General features: G+C 43.9%; 1 protein-coding gene across 8 annotated transcripts in view; it reads left to right on the top strand.

The window, feature by feature from the left end:
• Positions 1 to 19,672, top strand: part of add3a (adducin 3 (gamma) a) — a 196,149-nt gene that overhangs the window by 157,763 nt on the left and 18,714 nt on the right. For all 8 annotated transcript variants that reach the window (XM_052500860.1, XM_052500859.1, XM_052500863.1 and 5 more), the window contains 6 exons: positions 4,561 to 4,699; positions 6,958 to 7,109; positions 7,424 to 7,504; positions 13,623 to 13,772; positions 14,362 to 14,505; positions 14,955 to 15,053. In XM_052500860.1, the coding sequence (XP_052356820.1) occupies positions 4,561 to 4,699; positions 6,958 to 7,109; positions 7,424 to 7,504; positions 13,623 to 13,772; positions 14,362 to 14,505; positions 14,955 to 15,053 (765 nt within the window). The remainder of the gene's footprint in view (positions 1 to 4,560; positions 4,700 to 6,957; positions 7,110 to 7,423; positions 7,505 to 13,622; positions 13,773 to 14,361; positions 14,506 to 14,954; positions 15,054 to 19,672) is intronic.

Genomic DNA, 19,672 nt, shown 5'->3' with positions numbered 1-19,672 from the left:
GAAAAAGAGCGATACGGAGAGAGTGAGAGAGAGATTTCAGCTGCACATTCAAGATGATATTGTAGATGATAAGATGATATAAGTATTGATGTTTGGTGTCGTGTCTTTGGCATCATTAAACTGAAGACTTATTTATCAAATAACTTTGTAATTATTATTACGTGATTAAACTGATGAATCATGTAACTGTAATTAACTAGGAAGTCAGAGCACCAAGGAAAATATTCCGATTATAAAGTTATAATTTTCCTAATATAACATTCAGATATTTATATCTGATCACTTAGTCTTCCGATTAATGAATTCTTCTTTACCTCACGTTAGTCTCATTCCAAACGTTGTAAATTGTTGGTTATCTGCACGAACCAAGTCTTCACTATGAGTCATCCATACATCAATTGTCTTAAATCATTTATTTACTTACTAAGTAATTCACAGAAAAACATAAACAAACAGTAGATAGTTACAAGGAAATGATAACGGCGTTTCCCTAGTGGGATAAACCGGTATCGCGGCTTGGTGGACACAAAGGGAAGTGGGGGTCAAATGAGATGAGACACTACAAAGTTGATCATTATAACAATTGAAATGCTAATCCTTTGCACATGAATGCTCACTCATTCGGGCTCACTCAAACCTTATACTCAGGTTTATGGTCTCCTCTCAAACCTTGGCCCTCTCGTTATCGAGGTAAGCTGGTCTCAACCTTAGTCCTCTCGTAATTGAGAGAAACATGGTCTGGTGATAGAAAACCCGGGTGGGGGTTTCATTCGGAAGAGCAGAAAAGGGCCTGTCCCAGGATGCCCGACCATAACTATGCTCATGGGCGGTCCTCTGATTTAGTTAAGCTCCAAAGGGAATTGGAGTTTCCTTCATTAAACAGACCAAAATCACATTACACAATTTCACAAACAGTATCATCCTCACTCATTCATCTTATACAACAATTAGATGTAAGCCTTATAACTGAGGCTATTATATACACAGTGTTGTGGTAATGTGGCCATATTGTCTCCCATGAGTTTCACAAAATTGTACCAAATGGACCAGTTCGTAGCTGGATTCTTCAACCAATCTTTTATACCTTCTCCAGAACATAAATGTTGTTCGGACCTCAAGTTCTGTGAGGTGGAAGAAATTCCTTTGTTCTCTCTATGAAAACTCACTCTCTCTCTATACTGTGGCCATGAGCAGACAATCTCCTCCAGGAATTTACGACCTGAGGTCGCAGCAGCCTGAGTGTAGGAGACAGAGAGAGGGCGATAGTGATCGCTGTACCCAAAGAGGGCAACGTCATGACATAGGCTAGGCAGTACAAACCCCAGGGAGGAAAGCGCTGGTCAAAAGTAGTGCACTGTATAGGGAGTTGGGTGCTAGCTGGGATGTACAGTATTTCTATTGGTCTGCCAGACAGTTCCTTCCTGCAGGCAGTGTTGCAGCTGGAATGGGGGACCGATTTTTACTGACGCACACGTCAATAGAATTGATTGGCTGGCACTTGCTCTCTCGGTCTCTCTCTCAATTCAATTTAAGGGCTTTATTGGCATGGAAAACGAATGTTAACATTGCCAAAGCAAGTTAACATATCTCTTTCTCTCTCTCTCTCGCTCGCTCGCTCACTCTCTCCCACCTTGCAACACAGTTCACATGAAAGAGTATCATTGTGCTCACTAAACTAGCAAGGCTGTTGGGAGTGTGTCTAGTTGTAATTACAGGGTATTCTATGATTCACTTGGACCATGGTGTGTGTGTGTGTGTGTGTGTGTGTGTGTGTGTGTGTGTGTGTGTGTGTGTGTGTGTGTGTGTGTGTGTGTGTGTGTGTGTGTGTGTGTGTGTGTGTGTGTGTGTGTGTGTGTGTGTGTGTGTGTGTGTGTGTGTGTGTGTGTGTGTGTGTGTGTGTGTGACTGTGAGTATTTATTTGACCAGATTGTGTGTCTGGATGGGGTAGTGGTGTCATTAAAACGGTCAGTGGTGACGTAAAACCCTTTCATCACACACAATACGCGCGATAGCAAACCCAGCTACAGTCTAGTCATAAGTGTCTGTTGTCCTTTCCCACGCTACAGGGTTCAGCTGCATCCCAGCGCTCTTACCTGTCTGTCAGCAGCCCTACACTCAGCAGGAAGAGGATCATCCCAACAAATAGATAGTTGAATGTGAGGCTGATTTCTTTTAACAACACGTTAGGTAATACAGAAATATTACATACTGTAGATGTAACATTTATACACGGAAGGCTTTAATATAGTGCTGTTTATGGCTTTGTCACACAAAATACAAGCCTTTATTCTGATACGATTAAAAGGGAGAGTCTTTGGAGTGTATCCTGAAAGAGATTTCTTTCTCACAGTGACAGCTATTGGACCAGCTCTAATCTGCATGTCTTAATAATGAGAGCGAAGCTCAAAGACTATATTAAAGACACCATTTTGAAAGATGAATATCTTTTTGTTGTGAATGCACACGGAATCCTCTCTTCCTAAGCCTGACTGTCCAACCAATCACACACGTCCTCCCATACGCTCCAACCAATAACTGGAGAGACGTGGCTCGTGAAAGTGGGAAAGCTCTCTGTGACCGTGGCTTGGCTTTTCAGTTTAGTGTTGTTGTTTTTTCTCAGGCAGGATGGTGGACAGCTATTCATGTCAAGAGAAAGACCCCAGGCCAGCTTGATTAGATTTGGGCTCTGGCTGTTTGTTTCAACTCAATGTTAGGACAGTGTTATGGCACAGGGTTGCCTTATGGGTTTAAACACACACACACACCACAGCAGCTAGCTAACATGCTCTTCCGTGAGCTGTATCTGTGTTTTATTTTAGTCTCTCTGCAGAGGATTAGAGGGTCGAAAAACGTATGATCACATCCACTTTAATCTGTTAGATGAAGGTGATGGGGATGAAATCCCTGCCGCTCAGCGTTATAATCTGTCTTTGAACACATCACAAGCTCGCACACTGCAAATGCCTGCCTGCCTGCCTGCCTGCCTGCCTGCCTGCGTGCGTGCGTGTGTGTGTGTGTCATACACACGTGCAGGCCTTTTCCAGTAAAAGACTATTAAGACTGATGCAGATTCAGAAGTAATGAAGGCACACAGGATCCCCTCCCAGGCCTGATAAATAGAATCATGGGAACAGTATGGAGTTTATGACAAGTCTTTTCACTCCAGCCTGTAACAGCACAGTCGACAGTATAATAGAAAAGTCCAGAACAAACCTCAAGCCCAGCAGACACCCTATCCACATCCGCACCACTGCAGTGCAGCAACCAGACCTAGCCAAAACCGTCACTATGGCAACAGGGCCCGAACGACAACGGAATGTTTGGCCTCGACTCAGAACCCCTCAGAACCCCTAGAGTTATACTGGCTCTGTGTTCTGTTCTGTGTTCCCAGGAGATGCTGTAGAGATTTTACAATACCACCCCCACAAGGGGGGAAATGAATCGACCCGATCCCATCCGCAAACAATAATGGACTATCCCATGGGGCCAGCCGGCTGGGGGGGGTTAGAGAAGAGTAGACGGTCAGAAATGTTTTGTGTTTAGGGTGAGACTCTGAATCTATACCCAGACTGTTGTGGAGCTGACTGCTCTTATGCAAGTGTGTGTGTGTCTGAGAGACATGGAATAAAAACATTAATATTGGATGTGTTCCTATTTAGAAAGTCATTGTACTGAAATGGTGTCACGTCCTATTTCTTCCCCCTCTCTGAATCTTGTTTTTAAGAGATGCACTGTAAGACGTTTATAAGAGTTGACCCAGGTCACTAAGTAACGGAACAACGGTTCCTCTCTTGCAAAAACAACAATTGCAACATGGTGGCCCATCCCGTTGTCAGTTAGTCATTCTATACAGTCTTTCAAGCTATTACTTGTTTATTACAACTCCGTTTATTGGCTTTTGATATCTTTTTATAGTATATATAGCTAACATTTTATATGTAATAGGGATTTTTCTGATTGATGTGTTTCAGTACATCAAGACTAACCGTGTTATTGTAACCCGTTTCTCTCTCAAATTATAGTGTTGTTTTTATAAAGACATAATGAGATGTAATGGGATATCAAAGTTATTGCCTTAGTAACTCTTGTACTGAGGTTAAATCTAGTCAACACTGTGGTAAATCTAAGCCCTGCTGTTGAAGAGTGTGTGGGCGGTGTGTTTGTGTGTGTGACTCGCCCCAGTTCCCTTGATCCTCAGCTCTACCTGTCCTAGTTCCAGTTGTGACAGTGCTTTGGAAGCAGCACTGGGTCAGTCAGGAAGGGAGGTGAACAGAGGAAGAGATGGAGAGGAAGAAAAAGAAGACAGAATGGGGTAAAGAAGGGTGTGTAGTAGTGTGTGCCTGTATCAGTACTGCTGTAAGTAGTGCAGGGGGGACTTGAGGATGTGGAGATTACAGAAGGATAGACCTCTCTGTCCCTGGTCAGCCAGCCAGTTTAGACCAGTCAGTCAGTCTGGGTTTACTGAGAGAGTGACACCCAACGACCTCCAGTCTAATCTGTGATTAATGTTTCTCTCTTCTTCTTCATTTTCTCTCTCCCCCTCCCTCTCCTCGTCTCCAGGCCTTTAAGGATGAGTTGGAGGGGCTGATTGAGGAGCAGAAGAAGAAAGGCAACAACCCCACTGGTCTCCTGGCCCTGCGACAGATCGCTGACTTCTTCATGTCTTCATCCGTGGCTGGCTTCAGCACCTCACCCCTAAGTAAGTAGTAGTGTTGGTACGGCCCATAACCCCCCTCTGTAAGTAGTAGTGTTGGTACGGTCAGTAACCCCCCACTGTAAGTAGTAGTGTTAGTACGGCCAGTAACCCCCCTCAGTAAGTAGTGGTAGGGCCAGTAACCCCTCTCAGTAAGTAGTAGTGTTGGTACGGCCAGTAACCCCCCTCAGTAAGTAGTAGTGTTGGTACGGCCAGTAACCCCCCTCAGTAAGTAGTAGTGTTGGTACGGTCAGTAACCCCCCCTCAGTAAGTAGTAGTGTTGGTAGGGCCCGTAACCCCCCAGTTTGTGTGAGTAGTAGCGGTAGGGCCCGTAACCCCCCTCAGTAAGTAGTAGTGTTGGTACGGTCAGTAACCCCCCTCAGTAAGTAGTAGTGTTGGTACGGTCAGTAACCCCCCTCAGTAAGTAGTAGTGTTGGTACGGTCAGTAACCCCCCTCAGTAAGTAGTAGTGTTGGTACGGCCAGTAACCCCCCTCAGTAAGTAGTAGTGTTGGTACGGTCAGTAACCCCCCTCAGTAAGTAGTAGTGTTGGTACGGTCAGTAACCCCCTCAGTAAGTAGTAGTGTTGGTACGGTCAGTAACCCCCCTCAGTAAGTAGTAGTGTTGGTACGGTCAGTAACCCCCCTCAGTAAGTAGTAGTGTTGGTACGGTCAGTAACCCCCCTCAGTAAGTAGTAGTGTTGGTACGGTCAGTAACCCCCCTCAGTAAGTAGTAGTGTTGGTACGGTCAGTAACCCCCCTCAGTAAGTAGTAGTGTTGGTACGGTCAGTAACCCCCTTAGTAAGTAGTAGTGTTGGTATAGCCAGTAACCCCCTCAGTAAGTAGTAGTGTTGGTATAGCCAGTAACCCCCCTCAGTAAGTAGTAGTGTTGGTACGGTCAGTAACCCCCCTCAGTAAGTAGTAGTGTTGGTACGGTCAGTAACCCCCCTAGTAAGTAGTAGTGTTGGTACGGTCAGTAACCCCCCCCTCAGTAAGTAGTGTTGGTAGGTCCCGTAACCCCCCACTGTGAGTAGTAGTGGTAGGTCCATTAGGGCACGCCGTAGCAAAACATGTAGCAAAGTCAAATGAAAATGAGCATTTCTTATTGAATGTTCAGGTAATCCCTCCCTGTTTCGAGTCCGTTTTTCAGTTTTCTTCCATTTGGTGCCTAATGAAAACAATCCTGGTGGTACGGCCCGTAACCCCCCTCAGGAGGCAGTGCTGTTGGTACATCCTGTCACCCAGGCAATGCCCAACTGCCACTCACTGGAGCTGCATACCATACGATTGACTTTCAACTAGGCCAATATTTTTAACTCTATTATTTTTGAAAAGTGGAGACTTCCAAATCTGTATAGACACACACACACACACACTTGGTAGAACGCACGCTCATACACAGAAACACACACTATCTATCAGTAACCTGTCCCTCCTAGCTGACTCTGGAAAAGCCTGGCATATTTTGCTCTGTTTTCATCCCCTGTTCAGTCCAGGTTTCCACATGTGAAATCTGTTTCCAATCATGCAATTACAGACCTCGGAATGTGGAACTAATGATCAATTACCACGACAACCACTGAAATATAGAGTCCTCAGTTATACCTCATATATCCCATAATATGTCCACATAATAACACCACTAATCTCGGCAACCAGCGGAAAGTTACGGAATTTGCTGTAATTTGTTGTAAATGAGGAATGAAAAGGATAAGATTGTCAAGTATTATTTATTACTTAGGAAATGTGAAGTAAAATGATTGAATTATTTAAAATGTACTGTAACTACATATAATTTTCTTTGATATGAACATTGCCAGTGTCAAAGGATGGCTTGTTGCTATTTGTGTCCAGTGTCCAGTGTAGAGCACTCTATACTAAATCAGTTGGTTAGATCAGACGAACCCAGATGTATTCTACCACTGTCTCGGATGGTTATTATCGGTTATTAACAACTGATCTGAAATCTGTTTAGTATCTTGTCTCTCTAAATGAGATATGTATTGAATGATTGAATTGGTTTCCTCTTAGAACAGTTGATGTACTTAGTAGAATGGAGAGAACATGGTCTGTCTCCATTCCCAGGCTGCAGGTAATCTAATATGCAGGCTGTGTGTATTGATTGTTAATGATTCGTGTCATTATTCATATTGATAATTATACAGAGAACAAGAGAGCTGTCAATCCCCACACTCAACAATAAAAAATAAAAATAAAAACATTTTTAACCCTCTCTGCTTTGCTTTCTCTGCTCACCCCCTCTCCAGGCCTTGGAATGGTCACTCCCATCAACGACATGTATGGAGTGGAGTCTACCACTCTGGTGAAGGGGGAGAAGCAGACACGCTGCAAGCTGGCCAGCCTCTACAGACTGGTGGACCTGTTCAGCTGGGCACACTTTGCCAGCTCCTACATCACAGTAAGAAATAAACCTTGCACTAACCTCATTCAGAACTGTCATAACCGTGTCATAACTCATCATAAGCCTATTCTATAGAACTGTGTTCTGAGACATACTGCAAGCAGGTATGTGTCATCTGAGTTCTGTCTATCCCCTGCCTACAGGACTACCCTCAGCATGTGTGTTCAGGACACATACAACTGTGTGCCTGTCCTTTTGTTTGGGAGCAGTGTGTTTGAGCATTAGGTTCCTAAAGTTTTGTTTGTGTCCGCAGCAGCAGCACTGTGCAGTTTCAAGGTCATAACAAGGTGTTTTAACGTTGTTGTGTCCAGGTCCGAGTCAGCAAAGAGCAGGACCACATCCTCATCATCCCCAGAGGACTGTCATTCGCTGAGGCGTCCGCATCCAACCTGGTGAGTCCAATCACAACGCACCAGGAAGCACATGCACCCAATAACAAACAACCAACCAAGCCTGTACCCAATCAGGAGTGAGCTCTCCTTTTAGACGTGTGCTGGACTGTGTTCAGTAGTACCAAACAGGATAAAAGGTTTTGAAATGGAAGAGCAACTATCTCTGATATTGTCCAATAAGAATGCTCATTGTCCTCCAATTCAAACCGTTTTATCCCATTTGGTCCTACAGAACACAGCCCAGGTTGGAGGTGTAGTCTGTGTGTTTGTGCCAGTAAGTCAATGTACTGCGCCATGTGGAGTAAAAGGTTTCTGGCAGCCCTTCTCATAAACCCAGCACAACAGCGCCAACACTTAATCAGCCGTCTATTTCCTTGAATTATTTGAGCGAGAACTATTGGATTAGCAGAAATCTAACATTCTGGCACAGAGGCTGACACAAACACACACACACACACACACACACACACACACACACACACACACACACACACACACACACTGGTCTGTGTTTAGTCAAGCCATGGAGGTCAGGGGAGTAGAGTAATGTGCTTGAGATGGCGAATACAATGTTATCCTGCAGTTACATTACAGTATCTCTTCATTGGTGAGATTGGGATATTGCTGACTGTGGGAATTCCTACAGTATGTTACTTTTTGAAGAGTATTTTATCACTGACTCTTTGTTGCGTCTGTGATTGTCCATGTTATTGTCTGACTGGCTGCCATGTTATTACCAAAACCACCCTGTCTATTTGTCATTGTCTCTGGTCCAGTATCATGTCAGTGGTGGTAGTGAATTCTGGGTAATGTTGATGTCCTTGTCTCTGGTCCAGTATCATGTCAGTGGTGGTAGTGAATGCTGGGTAATGTTGATGTCCTTGTCTCTGGTCCAGTATCATGTCAGTGGTGGTAGTGAATTCTGGGTAATGTTGATGTCCTTGTCTCTGGTCCAGTATCATGTCAGTGGTGGTAGTGAATGCTGGGTAATGTTGATGTCCTTGTCTCTGGTCCAGTATCATGTCAGTGGTGGTAGTGAATTCTGGGTAATGTTGATGTCCTTGTCTCTGGTCCAGTATCATGTCAGTGGTGGTAGTGAATGCTGGGTAATGTTGATGTCCTTGTCTCTGGTCTAGTATCATGTCAGTGGTGGTAGTGAATTCTGGGTAATGTTGATGTCCTTGTCTCTGGTCCAGTATCATGTCAGTGGTGGTAGTGAATGCTGGGTAATGTTGATGTCCTTGTCTCTGGTCCAGTATCATGTCAGTGGTGGTAGTGAATGCTGGGTAATGTTGATGTCCTTGTCTCTGGTCCAGTATCATGTCAGTGGTGGTAGTGAATGCTGGGTAATGTTGATGTCCTTGTCTCTGGTCCAGTATCATGTCAGTGGTGGTAGTGAATGCTGGGTAATGTTGATGTCCTTGTCTCTGGTCCAGTATCATGTCAGTGGTGGTAGTGAATGCTGGGTAATGTTGATGTCCTTGTCTCTGGTCCAGTATCATGTCAGTGGTGGTAGTGAATGCTGGGTAATGTTGATGTCCTTGTCTCTGGTCCAGTATCATGTCAGTGGTGGTAGTGAATGCTGGGTAATGTTGATGTCCTTGTCTCTGGTCCAGTATCATGTCAGTGGTGGTAGTGAATGCTGGGTAATGTTGATGTCCTTGTCTCTGGTCCAGTGTCATGTCAGTGGTGGTAGTGAATTCTGGGTAATGTTGATGTCCTTGTCTCTGGTCCAGTATCATGTCAGTCAGTGGTGGTAGTGAATGCTGGGTAATGTTGATGCCCTTGTCTCTGGTCCAGTATCATGTCAGTGGTGGTAGTGAATGCTGGGTAATGTTGATGTCCTTGTCTCTGGTCCAGTATCATGTCAGTGGTGGTAGTGAATGCTGGGTAATGTTGATGTCCTTGTCTCTGGTCCAGTATCATGTCAGTGGTGGTAGTGAATGCTGGGTAATGTTGATGTCCTTGTCTCTGGTCCAGTATCATGTCAGTGGTGGTAGTGAATGCTGGGTAATGTTGATGTCATTGTCTCTGGTCCAGTATCATGTCAGTGGTGGTAGTGAATGCTGGGTAATGTTGATGTCCTTGTCTCTGGTCCAGTATCATGTCAGTGGTGGTAGTGAATGCTGGGTAATGTTGATGTCCTTGTCTAGTTTTGCTGCAGAACCGCTGGTGTTACTTTCTCTTTCTACTTTCTCTTTCTTAGTTTCTATTTGCTGCTCTAAGAAGAAAAAAGAATGGCCTCCCCTGTAGGACTCACTCACTCTCTCATTCACTCACTCACTCTCTCATTCACTCTCTCACTCACTCTCACTCACTCTCTCACTCTCTCACTCTCTCACTCTCTCACTCTCTCACTCTCTCACTCTTCACTCTCTCACTCACTCTCTCACTCTCATTCACTCACTCTCACTCACTCACTCTCACTCACTCACTCACTCACTCACTCACTCACTCACTCCAAGCACCAGTTTCTGTGACACGTCAAGTGCATTGCAGGTGAACAATCAGTGAGTTGTTGACAGGTGGGAGTAACAAGCATCACTCAGCTCAGCTGTCTGACAGGGAGGGGCTCAGACTGGATCAGTAACTCAGTAGAGAGAGAGAGCGCAGAGAGACCGAGACAGACAGAGGGAAGATCTCAATTGCATTCTCCTCTCTCCTCATCTCCTTCTCAAAACCCATTGGAGGAAAAAGCCAGAGGTCCCTCCCCTCCGACCTTCTCCAATTGGTTTTGAGAAAGAGACGAGGCGAGAGGACACGAGGAGAATGCAATTGAGATCTTCCCAGAGAGAAGAATAACTAGGCCAAATGTCATTGTGAAGAGATGCAGAACTCTTCACTCCGATGTTAACTTAGTGATGACTGAATTGAATGAAGAATGTTGGTAACTTGTATTTGGAAGTTGAAAAGAGCCTACTCCTAGTATATGTCTGGTTTCTCTTGGTTGATGCCGTCTCAAACGGCAGAGTAACATTTAGAAACGTAATCTTTACTGTAGTCTCTGTGAGATGACTGAGACTACTATACTCTACTATACTCCAGCTGACTACTATACAGCTGGCTACTATACTCCAGCTGACTATTATACAGCTGGCTACTATACAGCTGACTACTATACAGCTGGCTACTATACTCCAGCTGACTATTATACAGCTGACTATTATACAGCTGGCTACTATACTCCAGCTGACTACTATACAGCTGACGACTATACAGCTGGCTACTATACTACAGCTGGCTACTATACTACAGCTGGCTACTATACTACAGCTGGCTACTATACTACAGCTGGCTACTATACAACAGCTGACTACTATACTCCAGCGGACCACTAGCTGACTACTATACAGCTGGCTACTATACTCCAGCTGGCTACTATACTCCAGCTGGCTACTATACTCCAGCTGGCTACTATACTCCAGCTGACTACTATACTCCAGCTGACTACTATACTCCAGCTGACTACTATACTCCAGCTGACTACTATACTCCAGCTGGCTACTATACTCCCGCTGGCTACTATACTCCAGCTGGCTACTATACTCCAGCGGACCACTAGCTGACTACTATACAGCTGGCTACTATACTCCAGCTGGCTACTATACTAGAGCTGGCTACTATACAGCTGACTACTATACTACAGTTGGCTACTATACTCCAGCGGACCACTAGCTGACTACTATACAGCTGGCTACTATACTCCAGCTGGCTACTATACTCCAGCTTACTACTATACTACAGCTGGCTACTATACTCCAGCGGACCACTAGCTGACTACTAAAGGCCTCTTTTCTCTTTTTTCCTTTCCCTCTCTTTCTCCACGGGTCTGTTATGGGTTTGAACTCATTAGGGGGAAGGTTTTAGAGGTCGAACACCATTGATTTCCTGAGAGAAAGGAAGTCATCCAGAGCTCAGTGTGTGAGAGGTTGCTGTGTAGTGAAAGGTCACGGGGGGGGTCAGGGTTGATATTCTGGGCTCTTGCGTGGCTCAGCTGTCTGAGCTAGAAGGTGAAGGAGAGGATACCTGTAGGAAGACATCTGGCCCTATGATTAAAGTTAGATTATGTTTCATTAGTAGTTAGTATGGGAACCGAGAAGGTAAGAGACATTCCACTCCGTTAGCGCTCATGATCTTTGATACGAGGATTAGTTGTTTGATTGAGGGTTTGTTGGATCATCGTTGTTGTTGTTTTGAAAGGATTACCTGTTTGACTCCATGCTCCAAGCCAATTACCCAGCAGGCACTCCTTCTGATCAGCTGGGCATTCACATCCAAACACAGTCCCTCTCTCTGACGTACCATACTCCCATTACAGGGCTTATTCAATTTAGCCACATCGAAAAGCAATATGAAGCAAGGATCTGTTCGCTAGCTAGTGGATGATCTATGTGGACTCTATCTGCATCCCAAAAGGCACCCTATTCCCTACATAGGGCACTACTTTAGACCAGAACCCTATGGGCACCCTGGTCATAAGTGATGTACTATGTAGGGTGCCATTTGGGACTGAGACTGTTACGTCCTCGAGCTAGCCTTCCTCTAACCCTTGAATTGTCCCTAGGGTATGATGTACTTATAAAACACTTACATTACATTTAATACAGTAGATGTATATTCAGAAATCAGCTTTCTAAATTAGATTTGGGGATAATTTTAGTCTCACAAGAGTTTGGTCACAATAAGTAAAGAATTCTGGCCAGCTGCTGCTATTGAAGTTGGATGGTCTCCATTGAAAACAGTACAGCAGAGAGGAGGGGGGGGGAGAGAGACACCCCCTTCTGGCTGAACTGTCCACTGAGATTCACGTCATATCTGGGGTGGGGTCAGGAGCTCAAAATGTATCTCTGTGATTGGTTCAACTCAAAGGACCCCAAGGAATTCAAGGATATGTGAACTCCATAGACATGTGGGTCAGCTCTTCTCTATGTCCAACAAGCTGATAGCTACCAAGGGGTCTGCTGCCTTTGTACGTCGTTGTCGCAGAATGCAAACGTGTCATCAGCCTGCGTCATATTTCATATTCACCTCAACAACACTGCCCTCCATTATTTTTAGGACTGCTGTGCACACACATACAGTAGAACTTGAGCTGTTCTGACGTCTGATTGGCAGACTTGTAGAGGGGTCCGGACACTGAACATGTGATGTAAACGTGATGTAACTTAACCGGTCATTAGTGTTCCATCGGCTGGTCTGTTCGTCTGACAGCTGCCACGTTAGACATGGTTTACTGGTTATTTCATCTAACTGGACAAACGAATCCATTGGACTGGTGTCTGTCATCCTCCCACTGTCCCATATGGCTGTCAGGCTGGAAAACAGAGTCGGACATTTCATATTCAGCGTCTGTAACAGTATACACTTCATATTTAGCCTGGTCATCTGGTGATTCTGTAAGTACAAATAGATGTTAGATTTATACTGAACAAAAAAGATAAACGCAACATGCAACAATTTCAGTTTTTACTGAGTTACAGTTCGTATAAGTCAATTGAAATAAATGCATTAGGCCCTAATCTCTGGATCTCACATGACCAGGCAGGGGTACAGCCATGGGGGGGCCTTGGAGGGCACAGGCCCATCCACTTGGCAGCCCGGCCCACTCACTGGGGAGCCGGGCCCGTCCAATCAGAATTTGTTTTTCCCCACAAAAGGGCTTTATTCCAGACAGAAATACTGCTCAGCACACCACTTTGGCTGTGTTGTCTCATCATAATTTGTTGTGTATGGAGAACTGGCTGTACTCTGTCCTTTCCTCCTCTCTCGCTCTCTCGTTCTCGCTCTCTCTCTCTCTGCTCTCCAACCCTCTTCGGTAGCCGGTAATCTAATGACACATGGTAATGAAGTTCTCATTGAGGACATACAGTATCAAGACCAGATACGGTTACCATTCCTTCTGTACATTTCCTGATGAGTGTATGAACCATTTAAATTGTTATTACCTCTTTATATAGCTAGCAGATGTCTCCCTCACAATATATATGTATTCTTCTCAAGGTGAAGTGATTCACATGTTTGTGTATGTAAAACCATACATGTGTATTTTGTGTGACTGTACAATGGCTAATGCTCTTTTCTCTCGTTCTGCCTCTCCTCTCCCCCCTCTCTCTCCCAGGTAAAGCTGAACATCATCGGGGATGTGATTGACCAGGGCTCCACCAACCTCAGGGTTGACCCGTCAGGCTTCAGCCCCCACGCTGCCATCTACTCCATCAGGCCAGACGCTCGCTGCTGCGTCCACGTGCACACTCCTGCCACCGCCGCCGTGAGTCACTTTTCAGTCTGTTTAATCATTCAGGATCTTAGAGGAAGAAATGTTGTTTAAATAGGCCTGACTTTTAGACACATATTGTCCACATTGTGATGTTTTCAAGCACACAGTGATTTATAATGCACTGTGTGATGCTGTAAATGTTCATTGCCAGTCTCTCCCTCTCTGTCGCTCTCTCTCTCTCTCTGTCTCTCTCTCGCGCTCTCTCTGTCTCTCTCTGTCTCTCTCTGTCTCTCTCTCTCTCTCTCTCTGTCTCTCTCTCTCTCTCTCTCTCTCTCTCTCTCTCTCTCTGTCTCTCTCTCTCTCTCTCTCTGTCACTCTCTCTCTCTCTCTCTCTCTCTCTGTCACTCTCTCTCTCTGTCACTCTCTCTCTCTCTCTGTCACTCTCTCTCTCTCTGTCACTCTCTCTCTCTCTCGCGCTCTCTCTCTGTCTCTCTCTGTCTCTCTCTGTCTCTCTCTGTCTCTCTGTCTCTCTCTCTCTCTCTGTCTCTCTGTCTCTCTCTCTCTCTCTGTCTCTCTCTCTCTCTCCATCCTTCAGTGTCTGAATAGTTCTCACATCTCCTCTCCCTCCTTGTCTCTCCAGGTGTCGTCTATGAAGTGTGGCATCCTGCCCATCTCTCAGGAGGCCTTGATCCTGGGTGACATCGCATACTACAACTACCAGGGTAGCCTTGACGACCAGGAGGAACGCCTGGCGCTGCAGAAGGCCCTCGGACCCTCAGCCAAGGTAAAGATCTAGGATCAAATTACCACACCCCAAAACGTGATGTTAATTGCTAGTTCGGGGGATGCAAAGCTGACCTTAGATCAGTGGGTAAATCAGTGGGACTGCTTTGACAGGATTGTTTTCTAGCTAGTGTACTGTAAAAACAGTCTTGGTGATCAAATGTACGAGCTAGTCAGCCAGCCTTAATGGCATTGAGGTTACTGTGGTTGTGTCTCCTCTCTAGAGTCATCGACTGGTAAACTATGGAGGCTTATTACCATACTGGGGAATATGGTCTTGTTAGATGTAACTGTCCTCGTCTAGGGTTGTGTGTCTCCTCTCTAGAGTCATCGACTGGTAAACTATGGAGGCTTATTACCATACTGGGGAATATGGTCTTGTTAGATGTAACTGTCCTCGTCTATGGTTGTGTTGTGACCGTTGTATTTGACTGTGTGTTTGGTGATCAGGTGCTGGTGCTGAGGAACCATGGAGTGGTGGCTCTGGGGGAAACCATCGAAGAGGCATTTCATTACATCTACAACGCTCAGTATGCCTGTGAGATCCAGGTATACACACACACACACACACACACACACACACACACACACACACACACACACACACACCTGAACCCTGGACCTCACTCTCATCAAACAACAGGTCAATGAATTCAGTAACTCGTTTAGATCGAGATTCTACAGACATTTACTGTTCTAACAGAGATGTCAGTAACATCTCACACCTTCGATTCTACAGACATTTACTGTTCTAACAGAGATGTCAGTAACATCTCACACCTTCGATTCTACAGACATTTACTGTTCTAACAGAGATGTCAGTAACATCTCACACCTTCGATTCTACAGACATTTACTGTTCTAACAGACATGTCAGTAACATCTCACACCTTCGACTACAGACATTTACTGTTCTAACAGAGATGTCAGTAACATCTCACACCTTCGATTCTACAGACATTTACTGTTCTAACAGAGATGTCAGTAACATCTCACACCTTCGATTCTACAGACATTTACTGTTCTAACAGAGATGTCAGTAACATCACCTTCTATTCTACAGACATTTACTGTTCTGTTCTACAGAGATGTCAGTAACATTCACACCTTCGATTCTACAGACATTTACTGTTCTAACAACATCTCACACCTTCGATTCTACAGAGATGTCAGTAACATCTCACACCTTCGATTCTACAGACATTTACTGTTCTAACAGAGATGTCAGTAACATCTCACACCTTCGATTCTACAGACATTTACTGTTCTAACAGAGATGTCAGTAACATCTCACACCTTCGATTCTAGACATTTACTGTTCTAACAGAGATGTCAGTAACATCTCACACCTTCTATTCTACAGACATTTACTGTTCTAACAGAGATGTCAGTAACATCTCACACCTTCGATTCTACAGACATTTACTGTTCTAACAGAGATGTCAGTAACATCTCACACCTTCTATTCTACAGACATTTACTGTTCTAACAGAGATTTACTGTTCTAACAGAGATAACATCTCACACCTTCTATTCTACAGACATTTACTGTTCTAACAGAGATGTCAGTAACATCTCACACCTTCGATTCTACAGACATTTACTGTTCTAACAGAGATGTCAGTAACATCTCACACCTTCTATTCTACAGACATTTACTGTTCTAACAGAGATGTCAGTAACATCTCACACCTTCGATTCTACAGACATTTACTGTTCTAACAGAGATGTCAGTAACATCTCACACCTTCTATTCTACAGACATTTACTGTTCTGTTCTAACAGAGATGTCAGTAACATCTCACACCTTCGATTCTACAGACATTTACTGTTCTAACAGAGATGTCAGTAACATCTCACACCTTCTATTCTACAGACATTTACTGTTCTAACAGAGATGTCAGTAACATCTCACACCTTCGATTCTACAGACATTTACTGTTCTAACAGAGATGTCAGTAACATCTCACACCTTCGATTCTACAGACATTTACTGTTCTAACAGAGATGTCAGTAACATCTCACACCTTCGATTCTACAGACATTTACTGTTCTAACAGAGATGTCAGTAACATCTCACACCTTCGATTCTACAGACATTTACTGTTCTAACAGAGATGTCAGTAACATCTCACACCTTCGATTCTACAGACATTTACTGTTCTAACAGAGATGTCAGTAACATCTCACACCTTCGATTCTACAGACATTTACTGTTCTAACAGAGATGTCAGTAACATCTCACACCTTCTATTCTACAGACATTTACTGTTCTAACAGAGATGTCAGTAACATCTCACACCTTCGATTCTACAGACATTTACTGTTCTAACAGAGATGTCAGTAACATCTCACACCTTCGATTCTACAGACATTTACTGTTCTGTTCTAACAGAGATGTCAGTAACATCTCACACCTTCTATTCTACAGACATTTACTGTTCTAACAGAGATGTCAGTAACATCTCACACCTTCGATTCTACAGACATTTACTGTTCTAACAGAGATGTCAGTAACATCTCACACCTTCGATTCTACAGACATTTACTGTTCTAACAGAGATGTCAGTAACATCTCACACCTTCTATTCTACAGACATTTACTGTTCTGAGATGTCAGTAACAGAGATTTACTGTCAGTAACATCTCACACCTTCGATTCTACAGACATTTACTGTTCTAACAGAGATGTCAGTAACATCTCACACCTTCGATTCTACAGACATTTACTGTTCTAACAGAGATGTCAGTAACATCTCACACCTTCGATTCTACAGACATTTACTGTTCTGTTCTAACAGAGATGTCAGTAACATCTCACACCTTCGATTCTACAGACATTTACTGTTCTAACAGAGATGTCAGTAACATCTCACACCTTCGATTCTACAGACATTTACTGTTCTAACAGAGATGTCAGTAACATCTCACACCTGATTCTAACAGACATTTACTGTTCTAACAGAGATGTCAGTAACATCTCACACCTTCGATTCTACAGACATTTACTGTTCTAACAGAGATGTCAGTAACATCTCACACCTTCGATTCTACAGACATTTACTGTTCTAACAGAGATGTCAGTAACATCTCACACCTTCGATTCTACAGACATTTACTGTTCTAACAGAGATGTCAGTAACATCTCACACCTTCGATTCTACAGACATTTACTGTTCTAACAGAGATGTCAGTAACATCTCACACCTTCTGATTCTACAGACATTTACTGTTCTAACAGAGATGTCAGTAACATCTCACACCTTCGATTCTACAGACATTTACTGTTCTAACAGAGATGTCAGTAACATCTCACACCTTCGATTCTACAGACATTTACTGTTCTAACAGAGATGTCAGTAACATCTCACACCTTCGATTCTACAGACATTTACTGTTCTGTTCTAACAGAGATGTCAGTAACATCTCACACCTTCGATTCTACAGACATTTACTGTTCTGTTCTAACAGAGATGTCAGTAACATCTCACACCTTCGATTCTACAGACATTTACTGTTCTAACAGAGATGTCAGTAACATCTCACACCTTCGATTCTACAGACATTTACTGTTCTAACAGAGATGTCAGTAACATCTCACACCTTCGATTCTACAGACATTTACTGTTCTAACAGAGATGTCAGTAACATCTCACACCTTCGATTCTACAGACATTTACTGTTCTAACAGAGATGTCAGTAACATCTCACACCTTCGATTCTACAGACATTTACTGTTCTAACAGAGATGTCAGTAACATCTCACACCTTCGATTCTACAGACATTTACTGTTCTAACAGAGATGTCAGTAACATCTCACACCTTCGATTCTACAGACATTTACTGTTCTAACAGAGATGTCAGTAACATCTCACACCTTCTATTCTACAGACATTTACTGTTCTAACAGAGATGTCAGTAACATCTCACACCTTCGATTCTACAGACATTTACTGTTCTAACAGAGATGTCAGTAACATCTCACACCTTCTATTCTACAGACATTTACTGTTCTAACAGAGATGTCAGTAACATCTCACACCTTCTATTCTACAGACATTTACTGTTCTAACAGAGATGTCAGTAACATCTCACACCTTCTATTCTACAGACATTTACTGTTCTGTTCTAACAGAGATGTCAGTAACATCTCACACCTTCGATTCTGCAACAACACGACGTCACAGTGGCTGTTCTCTTCATCTACCGCTTGTTAGTGATGCTGTTCCTGTTTTGGTAGTTTCTGTGTTTTCAAAGGAAAGCCAGAATGTCATTTATGGGGTTGTTAAACATCTAGAGGGAGAGTAAACGTGAAGACGGCTGGAGAGAAAGACTGGCAGGGAAACAGAGAGATTGTGTTAAAGCCCTATAACATCCTACACCATCTGAATTAGAAGAGGGGAAAAATAGCATTTTAAATGGACTGTATGTTACCCCACAACAACACCAGCAGGGCCGCTTGAATGAAAAGTCAATGATTTCCAGAGTTTTGTTTGGCATAGTGTGTTTGTGTGTGTGTGATATGTGTGCGTCACTGTTTGTGTGCCTGCTTGCCTGTGTGCTGTGCGTATGCAGTTTGTAAATATGGTAGACATTACGGTGTGGGGGTGTGTGTGGGTGTGGGTGTTATCCCTGCCTGCTGTAATAGGTGCACCAAATCCCTATTTGAATCTCTGCCTCAGAGCCAAACAAAACATGAATCCAACCTAGCAAAGCCTGCTTAATACCTAGAGATGAACCTCAGGCTACGGTGTGTGTGTGTGGCTATTGCAAAAAAGTGACCTTGTATAATAACTGTAAACTGTAATACCTCCCTGGGTTACATTTCTCAATTGTCTAGATTTTTCTCTCGATAGAACTCGAAATGGCTCATTTCTCTCTCTCTTTCTCTTTCTCCCTCTTTCTCTTTCTCCCTCTTTCCCTCACTCTCTCTCTCTCTCCCATCTCTCTCCCTCCTTCCCTCCTTCCCTCTCCCATCTCTCTCTCCCCTATCTCTCTCTCTCTCTCCCATCTCTCTCCCTCCTTCCCTCTCCCATCTCTCTCTCCCCTATCTATCTCTCTCTCTCTCTCCCATCTCTCTCTCTCCCCCATCTCTCTCTCTCCCCCATCTCTCTCTCTCCCTCCCATCTCTCTCTCTCTCTCTCTCATCTCTCTCTCTCTCTCTCTC

This window comes from Oncorhynchus keta, unplaced genomic scaffold, assembly GCF_023373465.1.
Source record: "Oncorhynchus keta strain PuntledgeMale-10-30-2019 unplaced genomic scaffold, Oket_V2 Un_contig_1204_pilon_pilon, whole genome shotgun sequence".
Classification (NCBI taxonomy): domain Eukaryota; kingdom Metazoa; phylum Chordata; class Actinopteri; order Salmoniformes; family Salmonidae; genus Oncorhynchus; species Oncorhynchus keta.
Note: the sequence above shows the minus strand (reverse complement) of the source record. Positions and strands in the feature narration are given on the sequence as shown.